The 10,340-nt window shown below is 27.5% G+C and overlaps 2 protein-coding genes across 3 annotated transcripts; both read left to right on the top strand.

The window, feature by feature from the left end:
* Positions 1–269: 269 nt before the first annotated feature.
* Positions 270–4,549, top strand: LOC112736905 (S-adenosyl-L-methionine:benzoic acid/salicylic acid carboxyl methyltransferase 1-like). Its single transcript, XM_025786577.2, has 5 exons — positions 270–395; positions 662–767; positions 867–1,271; positions 2,401–2,640; positions 3,952–4,549. The coding sequence occupies exons 1-5, from the start codon at positions 373–375 to the stop codon at positions 4,318–4,320; spliced, it is 1,143 nt and encodes a 380-aa protein (XP_025642362.1). The 5' UTR covers positions 270–372; the 3' UTR covers positions 4,321–4,549.
* A 2,029-nt stretch (positions 4,550–6,578) lies between these two features.
* On the top strand, positions 6,579–10,048 carry LOC112736906 (probable caffeine synthase MTL2). Of its 2 annotated transcripts, none has more exons than XM_025786580.2 (5): positions 6,579–6,709; positions 7,248–7,369; positions 7,480–7,884; positions 8,613–8,775; positions 9,487–10,048. In XM_025786580.2, the coding sequence occupies exons 1-5, from the start codon at positions 6,673–6,675 to the stop codon at positions 9,495–9,497; spliced, it is 738 nt and encodes a 245-aa protein (XP_025642365.1). In that variant the 5' UTR covers positions 6,579–6,672; the 3' UTR covers positions 9,498–10,048. The 2 variants fall into 2 exon arrangements, with proteins under 2 accessions (XP_025642365.1, XP_072069207.1); XM_072213106.1 differs by having other exon boundaries at positions 8,613–8,765.
* The last annotated feature ends 292 nt before the right edge of the window (positions 10,049–10,340 follow it).

Raw genomic sequence — 10,340 nt, forward strand, 5'->3', positions numbered from 1 at the left:
ATGACGTGTGAATCCCATTTCACTAAGTTTGAATTTTAGCAGTCGAGGTTTGAATTCTAGATTTGTGATGACTAAATTACTGTATGTCAAATTGTCAAGTGTGTTTGTAGGACCGAAAAGAAAGAAAGAAAGAGCTGTCCCACAATTACACACGCGTTACAGTCCAAACTTGACACGTAGTCTTAACTTTGCAAGGTTATGTTCGGTGTCCTCACAAGAGAGAAAATGAAAAGTTTGCTTCATATATGGAAAAGTCTATATTTTTTTTTTTTTAAAAAAACGTGCAACAATCTATAAAATGGATATAGAGGCTAGTTGCCTTGTTTCATTCATCAGATCCGAATTCGTCATAACACAAGCAGTGAACAAGTGATGAGCAGCTTAATTAAGAGAACGTAAGTATATATATGGTATAACATATAGGATCATTTTTTTTATATGATGTTACGTGTGTATTAAAATTAGTTATTAATATAAAATATATTAAAAATAAATTAAATTATATATATTTATATATAAATATATTAATAATTAATTTTTGTAATTGATTTTAGTATATAAATAATATTTTTATTTTTCTTATTCAGTAATTTCACGTGATTAATTAGTTGTATGTATATATTTGGTTTGATCATATTATTGTTCCACATCATGAAAGAAGACAAATTAAAGACTTAGGAAGAGGAGGAATGGATAGACAGCAAGTGGTCCTCCACATGAACCCTGGCATGGGAGATAATAGCTATGCTCATAACTCTATCATTCAGGTACATAAATAATAATAATATTCTCTTTATTCTCTGAAATTAACGTTCTCAAGTTCTTCTTTATATGACACTAATATAAGAATATAATAATTTTGACAGAAAAGGGTGATGAGGGAGGCAAAGCCCATAGTAGAAGAGAGTATGATGAGGTTATATACTATTATTCCTATTCATTGCTTTAAGGTGGCTGATTTAGGATGTTCTTCAGGACCAAATGCTCTTCAGTTGGTATCTAATGTCATCGACATTGTTGATTGCTCAAGTTCTAACTTGAATCTCAAACCACCGGTTTTTCAATTCTTCTTGAATGATCTATTTGGGAATGATTTCAATAGCATCTTTAAATCACTCCCTCAATTCTCGGAAATCATAGAAGAAAAGAAGGGACAGAAATGTGGTGGATGTTTTATTAATGCAACTCCAGGGACATTCTACAAGAGGCTATTTCCCAACAATTTCTCGCACTTTGTTCATTCCTCTTTTAGTCTTCATTGGCTTTCTCAGGTAAGCACATATGCACCAAATCCATGTTAATTACAACCAAAATATTATATAATATATAAAATAGAGCAATATTATATAGTTGGCAAATATTATCATTTTTTACTAGTATTTAGTCAACAATAATTTACATTTATATTTACAAAAATTTTGTACATAAGAAATATATAATTTACACGTATTTTTATCAAAATTTTACACTCATAAATCAATACAATTTGTACTCATATTTTTTTAAAATTTGCGTCTATAAATTAATAAAATTTATTTATTAAAAATAATTTAGTGTTTCTACTAGTCAAATAATGACTAAAATTACTAAAAACTATTGGTCCCAAAAATTTCTCTAAAAAATATATAGCACTTTAAATAATTTTTTTTTTTTGGCAAACATACTTTTATCTCTCCAAAAATTTTGTAAATTCCAATTTGATTTCTTTTATTTATATTTGGTTGCACATTTACATTGATTACTCCTAAATATTTATCTTAAAATATTCAATGTTATATATGTTTCCGTAAATTGAAAAATAATACTGAATTGAAAATCGCTTAATTTTGAATTAGCTTAATTATTTTATTAGTCTTTATAATTTTATTAAAATTTTATTTAGATCTTTACAAAAATTTAAAAATTTATAATTGTGTTCATATATTTAATAAAAAGCTTTAATTAGATTTTGTTAACTGTTTTTTTTTTCACAATATTTTTGAAATATACACATTTTTTGTATTTGATTTAGGATAAATTGTATAATGTTATAAAAGTAAATATTCTAATATTATTGCTGTTCATTTTGAAAGATAACAAGCAGCTAGCTGCCAATGAATTATAACTCAAATGACATAGTCTCTTCATATTCATCTAAGAGGTCGCGAATTCGAGTCTCCTTATCTTTAATAAAAAATAAAAACAAAAAAACAAGTAGCTAGCTAGGTAAACATCTAATTTTTTTTATCTAATATACAAATTTAATTACAAACTTTTAACTATAAAAGGCTATTTTCCAACGGTTCCTTACACTTTACTCGTTCTTCATTGGCTCAGGTAAAAAAATATCACGTACCACAAATTAAAGTGATGATCAAACCCATATATTCAATGATTTTGTTTGTTTTCTTTAATATGTAGGTTCCAAAGGAGTTGGGTAATAAGAAAAATATACATTTAACAAGCACAAGTCCTCCAAGAATGCACAAAGCATATCTTGCACAATTCCAAAAGGACTTTAAATTATTTCTGAAATTACGTTCACAAGAGCTGGTGTCAAAAGGAGGGATGGTTCTGACTCTATTTGGAAGGGAGGAAACTCGAGATATGAGAACTGCTTGGAGCCTATTTGGCATAACACTCAATGACATGGTCTTAGAGGTACATATAATATATAATTACATATATTATATATATAAAAAGTATATCTAAATATCTTTTAAAAATTGTCATTTAGCCTTTAGAAGAGAAAGAGAAATTAAAAAATAAGTAATTTTCTATAAAAATAGATATTTAAATTAATTAAATAATAATATTATTTGAATCAAAGCGAAAAATTTAAAAGATAACTAGCATTTCTCTTATATAAGTTAAGTTAGAAGTTTAATCTTTTAAGTTAAAATTATCATTATTATTTACTACTTATCTATCAAATATATTTAATAAATATACAGAAAAAAATTATTTATAATTTATTAGATCTTAGACCCATTTAAATTTTCAACCCAATTTACATTTTTAATTTATTAACAGTTCGTTAATAGGATTTAGACTATGCTAGACTTTTGAATAGGGATTACCCGTTCGAACTCGATTAGCGATGTCTCTTTCTAGTAATTAGTTCCGTAAATCCGATCATATATTAATTAAATAAAAAAATAAAAATTTTAAAAAAAATATATGCCTTTTAATGATTTTGAATTTTTCATCCAATAACACTAACACTAGTAGTTGTTTTCTCATCCTATGGAGTAAACTCTAGCATAACTTTCTCAGACCTCACTTTATCTGTAAGTGATACTGTTGTTGGAAGCACTTCTTCTCTAAGTATAGTCACTCCTACTGTATTTAATGTGTTTAGATTTTAATATATTTGGTATTTAACGTGTTTGGATTATTTCTATTAATTTTACATGTTTAATTTATTGTACTTGAAATTTTTTGAGATAAAAATTTTGTTTTTTTTTATTTTTTTAATAAATTTCTATTTCATCATGTACCTAATTATCTGAACCGAACCAATATATTTTTAATTGGTTTAGCTTGGTTCAAATACATACACAAAAAAAACATAAATTCGAATCAAATCGAACCAATTATAATTCAATTAATTTGGTTCTAATTTCACCCTAAATTTAAACCAACCCAATCCGTGTTCACCTCTATTTTCGAACACATATCAAATTCAGTCATCTAAACAAGTCTTTAATAAACCATAAAACAAGTTTAGATTGAATAATTATAATATATGTCTTACATTTTTCTGCCTTGTTTCCATCATCTCAATTATGTCCATAGCATATACCACCAATAAAAGTTGTACATATTTTTCTTTCTTTTTACTTAGCTTTTTGAATGTGTAGGATCTTCTATAACATTTTGGTTTGCATAGAGTTATGCTTTATCTAGAATTCAAATTTGCACCATAATAAGATGTTGTAATAATGGTATTTATTATTTAATTTGTTGTAGAATTTGATCGAAGAGACAAAATTGGAGTCCTTTAATTTACCATTGTATGACCCAACAATAGAGGAAGCTAAAGAAGTAATTGAGGAAGAAGGATGTTTCACTCTTCAAAGGCTAGAATCTGTGATAATGGGTTGGGATGGAAACATAAACGAAGGTGTTGATGACAAGAATAAACTTGATCTAAATATGAGGGCAGAGTTTATAACGAAACAACAAAGAGCTGCTTTAGAACCACTTTTGAAGGCACAATTTGGAGAAAATGTGATGGACGAATTGTTTGTCAGGTTTAAGAATAAAGTTGTCGAATTGATGGAGGAAAAGATATTGGAATTTCCTACTCTCATAATCTCGCTAATTAAGAAGGCTTGAAGGGATGAAGTACCATAAAATTACTATATTTTTATTGAATGTTTTTTTTCCTTCTTTAGAATGCCTCTTATGCACTATATAGCCAATAAATATAATATTATTGGATAAATATACATAAATTTTGAAGAGAAAAAATTATATATTTTTTCTTTTACATTTGTCAATAAACATGATAAATGTTCAATCCTTAGCTTTGGGAGAGACCCTCAATAAAATTTATTATTTTTAATTCGCAGTTAGTCAATAATATTTAGAAGTATAAGGTAAAAGTATATTGTTTATGCTGATGCTTGAATTTTTTTTCTAAAATAATTCGTGGAAACTCAAGTGCAGTCGACTTCACGTGAAGTTAATAGCTGAGAGCCGTTAGATGAAAATTTAGTCAAATTAGTCAAATCATCTAACGGCTCTCATCTATTAACTTCACGTGAAGTCGACTACACCTAAGTTTATAATTTTCACCAAAATAATTAGACACAATCATAGTGTCCAAGGGAATATGTATAGGTTCCGAATCAGAGTTAATAGGGGTGTCCGCGGATCGGATCGGATCGGATATGGCCGAAAATTCGATCTGATCCGCACAATTTCCATCGGATATGATATCCGCACTTTTTAGTGCGGATCCGATCCGATCCGATCCGCACATTTGCGGATCGGATCGGATATATCCGCATAATTAAACTTTATCTTTTTAATCATATTTATATGTAAAAGAATTCGATAAAAATATTTCTTTCATACTTTTAAACTTATTTATTCCTAAAATATTTTTAGTCAAACTCTCTCTAAATAACAAAAATAAAATAATACAATATATGAATAATAATTACTAACTAAAACATACAAACAAGTAAATATAATACCAAACATATATATTTATTTATTTTTTAATTATTATAGTGCGGATCTGCGAATCCGCGGATCGAATATGCGGATGTAGAGCATATATTCACGATCCGATTCGATCAATTTGCGAATTAGATGCGAATATTTACTGCAGATCTGCAGATACGATCCGATCCATGAACATCCCTAAGAGTTAATAAAGGAATGGACTTAGCTTGTAGTCTTTTTGGTTTTAATGGTCAGTATTTTTTAATTTCTATTTGATCTATATATACTTGTTCTTTGACTCTCTCCTTTATCGTTTGGAATGTTATGATTATTAAAATAATAGGACATGATTCAATATTTAGATGGATAAAATTTATAAGAGTGTACAAAATTATTTGTCAGTATATTATTTAATTTTAATGGAGTCTACATACAACGTTGGCGTTTTTTTTCTTGCAAACTAACTTAGCTTCTCCCACTCACACATCCTCGGAATTTGATTTTCAATCCATTAGCAAGGTACATTATGATCGTTTTTCATCTCCACAATGTATTTTCACGGTCCATTAGAACTCTTGCAAACTATTTTCTTCCACAATGTCTCTTCCTCCTCAAAATATATCCACCACGATTTAAGAACAAGACTACACTCTTGATAACCATGTCCCCCACACTTAATCCACCATGTCATGTTAATTTCCCTCTGCCAGCTGTAACTTCCACTTTCCTAATTTATGACGAATAATTAATGAGTTTAAACAATTGTAATTACACAACTTTATAAAAGCATGAAAGTTAAACTCATAATTGATATGCAACAACCTTGTTAGGTTTTCTGATTGGACAATACCGGGGGGTTGGGTTTTGGAAAAGGAATACTCTGTTTCCTGTCTTTCTCTTGAGTGCATATGGGATATTAAATATCTCTTAATAAAGGATGTTTTTCATGTGTGATGTTTGTAATTTTTTAAAAAATAATTTAATTTTAATTTTATTAAATTATTTTTAGATACTTTTTATTTAGGTCAAAATTATTTCTGAACGCTTTTAATTTTATTCCTAATGTTTAGACCGAGTTAACGTCTAAAAATCCATCACTTATATTTTGGTAACTGAGTCACATGTAGTATAGTTAGAGAAATTATTTCATCCTTTTCCGAATTAACTATCTTCTTTATTTACAAAGTTTATTAAAAAAATTTTGTTTATTTATTAAATTTAAATAAATTTAGGAAAAGAGAAATATTTATTCAGAGACTAGTGAATGTGAATGGTCCCGCTCCCGCCACGTGTGAATATAAACTGAAGACAGAAAAATGCACGTGGAAGACGTGGTTATGGAAAAAAATATATAATATATATATATATATATATATATATATATATATATATATATTAGAAACGTGTAACAATGGGCGTCCGTTTTAAGGACATAGGAGCCTCTATAAATAGATTGAGGTGAGTTGCATTGTTTCATTCATCAGAGAATTCATAACACAAGCAAGCAGTGAACATATGATGAGCACCTTAATTAGCTGGGGTTCAACAGAACGTAAGTATATGTAATATAGTACATACAATGGATCATTTTTATTTTTCTTTATTCTGTATATAATATTTATTCAGGTGCTTTGTGTGAATGAAGGAGGGAAACTAGTTTTATATTTGTGTGATAAAATTAAAGTCCTCAAATGTGAATTTTATTCTTTATGGATAATTAAGTTTTTGTCAGTATTTTAAATTTTTATAAAAATTATTTATATGTAAAATGATCGGATTTATTTAAGTTTTTATTGATAAAAATAATAGTTTATTTGTTATTTATTACATAAAATTTCATGGGTAAAATATGTTTTTTCTATATCTAACTTTTAACATTTTTCAAATTTTTCCGAACATTTAATATGGGTAAAATTTGATTGATTTATTATTATTATTATGGGTAATGCTAGGTAGACAAAAAAAAACCAGAACTTGCTTTATTTAATATTAATTAATTGTCGCAACAATTAATAAATGTTAAATAAGGCAAGTTAAGGTTGTTTTTTGCTGATTTTCTTTAGTTACCAAATATTTTCGATTATTATTAGGTACCAACTGCATTACTACAAAGGAAAGAGAAGACATGGAAGTTGGTATGTCATCACAAAATACGCTGCACATGAATAGTGGTGTAGGAGACAAAAGCTATGCACATAACTCTTTCTTTCAAGTAATAAACATTTCTCTATAAAAATGTTTCATAACAATGATCTTATTATTATTATTATTATTATTTTTCAAATTTTTTATACTAATTAATGTGAGTGTTCTTCTAAGCAGAAAAAGGCAATCATCAAGGCAAAACCAATATTAGAAGAAAGTATCACAAGACTCTATTATAATATTCTTCCCAAGTGTTTAAAGGTTGCTGATTTAGGGTGTTCTTCAGGACCAAATACTCTTGAAGTGATATATAATATCATCAACATTGTTTACAATACTAGCTCCAACTTGAATCTTAGCTCACCTGATTTCCAATTTTATTTGAATGATCTATTTGAAAGTGATTTCAATACTATTTTCAAATCACTCCCTCAATTCTACAAAACATTGGAAGGGAAGAAGGGAAACAAGATTGGTCCATGTTTCATTAATGCAACTCCTGGAACGTTCTACAAGAGGCTGTTTCCTACTTCTTCCATGCACTTCTTTCATTGTTCTTATAGTCTACATTGGCTTTCTCAGGTAAATAATATACCAAACGAACTCATGTTTTATCTAACAAGTTATATATTTTTCTCATTCTTTTCAGTATATTATTGAGTTAAAACCTTGTTTTATTATAATTGAGATTATTGAGTAAACTTAACTCAATTAACCTATATCTAGAGACTATATTTTGATGTGAGAATTGTAATACATTATCTACCTGTTATTAAATTGGATAGATTTTAATATTATATTAGATTTAAAATTGAGTGGATCTATTATGAATCTCACGAGACCAATATTTAAAAAAGAGTTTCATATCGAAAGATTATCTAAAAAGAATTTTATAAAATCTTGAACTCTTTTGTGATATGAGTTAGCTTTTATGGTGATGGTTCTCCCAAAGTTTTGTAGTTTATTATATTAGTGCTTTTGTTGAGAGTCGTTGAAAAAGACTATATATAGAGGGTTCTAATTGATAAAAGGCCGAATAAAATGTCACTGAGTAAAATATTGTAAAATGGAGCTATAAAAAATGCCAACTTTTAAATGAAATGCTATATTATAAATCTCGCAGAACCAATATTTAAAAAAAAGTCCCACATAAAAAAGCTAACACCTGAAAAAATCCAATCTCAAAAGCTAGCAAAAAAGATGGGAGCTATTTCACTTTCATAAATTATTTAGAAACTATATATCCTAAAAAAAAATGTGGACCTTGTAATATGCTGAATATATATATTGTTCCTTTGAATTTGTTGTAGTCTCCAGAGGAGTTGACTATTGATGGAGGTGGAACAGTGGAAAGAGACGGCATATATTTAACAAGCACAAGCCCAATAGGAATGCAGAAAGCATATCTTGGCCAATTCCAAAGAAACTTGAAAGCATTTCTGAAATCACGTTCAGAAGAATTGGTAACAGGGGGTGAGATGGTTTTGACATTTATTGGAAGGCAAAATAATACTTCTGAAATCAGAGCTACTTGGAACTTATTGGGCCTTGCACTTAATGAAATGCTCTTAGAGTATCATACTAAAATTTCTTAACGCAAAAATTTGAAGTATATGTCAATATTTCATGTTCCCTTGTAGTATTTTTTTTTCTTTTCTTTTTTACTTAAAATATAAATTTTGCATAACTACTTTTTTTTATATACTGAAATTTTCTTAGAAAACAATAAAAATTGAATACTAAATTTTTTTAGTCATAAAAGTTTTAAATATCATGAATCCATTTGTTCAAAAAATTTGAAATTAGAAAAACATAAATAATAATTATATATTTATATATATATATATATATCATGTACAAACTTTTTCTTTGCTTCTTCCTCTGACTTTTACATGCACTCATTTCTCTTTAATTTCTCAACATCAATTTTCAGTACTTGATAAGTAAATATTTATTTGTATAGTATTTAATTAAAACTGTTTTATGTATATCAAAAATCAATTATTATATATATTAATTTATATTCTATACATTTGGCTAATTAGTAGTTAATTTTTTATATACTTTATTGTGTAATATTATTCTTTACATAGCATTTAATACAATATAAAGTAATTATACCTTGAATAAAAAATAAGTAGATGTATTATGCACAATAATAACATATATGTTGCATTGTGACAGAATTTGATTGAAAAGGAAACTTTGAAATCCTTCAATATCCCAAATTATGACCCTTCAATAGAAGAAGTTAAAGAAATAATTGAGGAAGAAGGGTCTTTCATTCTTCACAAAGTGGAAACTATCTGGATGGGTTGGCATGGCAACATGATGAATAATGAAGAAGGTGCTAATGGCAACAAACTTGATGAGAATATGACAGGGGAGTTTATAGCTAAATACATTAGAGCTGTTACTGAACCCCTTTTAAAGGCTCATTTTGGACAAAGGATCATGGATGAGTTGTTCCTTAGGTTTAAAGATAAGGCTGCCCAACTTCTTAGGGAGATTCAAATATTGGAATTTCCAAATTTTATAGTGTCTCTTATTAAAAATGCTTAATATAAAGGTATGTATTGTTATGTGGCTCACATTTATTGTTCTTTTATTAACTTTTTTTCTTCCCTTCCTTTCTTACATTTTGTATAATGAATGTTTAATTTGATGCCAAAATGCAAAAAGATATATACTACAGTAATTAGTGTAGTCCTATTTTCATTAATGCAACTCCAGGGACATTCTACAAGAGACTCTTTCCGATCAGTTCTTCCATTCTTTTTATAATTTACATTGGTTTTATCAGGTGAAGAATATAATGCTAACCCATTTTGTTTAGCAAATTTTATGGGATAAAATATGTTTTTGTCTCTAAAATTTATGATTTTTTTTAAAATTACTACCTAAATTTTACTCGATTTTATCTCTAATATTTTAAATTTGTGTTAAAATTATTTTTAGATGTTAATTTCATCTAAAATGTTAAATACAAAATTGAAAATGTCTAGGATAACCCTAAAACAAATTAAAAACATTATGAA

This window comes from Arachis hypogaea, chromosome 13 (assembly GCF_003086295.3).
Source record: "Arachis hypogaea cultivar Tifrunner chromosome 13, arahy.Tifrunner.gnm2.J5K5, whole genome shotgun sequence".
NCBI lineage: Eukaryota > Viridiplantae > Streptophyta > Magnoliopsida > Fabales > Fabaceae > Arachis > Arachis hypogaea.

Bases quoted from the DNA above. Each gene is read 5' to 3' on its own strand.
- LOC112736905 (XM_025786577.2), top strand. From the start codon at position 373: ATGAGCAGCTTAATTAAGAGAAC. The intron at 768-866 runs GTACATAAATAA...TAATTTTGACAG, and splicing joins CTCATAACTCTATCATTCAG to AAAAGGGTGATGAGGGAGGC. The intron at 2,641-3,951 runs GTACATATAATA...AATTTGTTGTAG, and splicing joins TCAATGACATGGTCTTAGAG to AATTTGATCGAAGAGACAAA.
- LOC112736906 (XM_072213106.1), top strand. From the start codon at position 6,673: ATGATGAGCACCTTAATTAGCTGGGGTTCAACAGAAC. The intron at 7,885-8,612 runs GTAAATAATATA...AATTTGTTGTAG, and splicing joins GTCTACATTGGCTTTCTCAG to TCTCCAGAGGAGTTGACTAT. The intron at 8,766-9,486 runs GTAACAGGGGGT...GCATTGTGACAG, and splicing joins AATCACGTTCAGAAGAATTG to AATTTGATTGAAAAGGAAAC.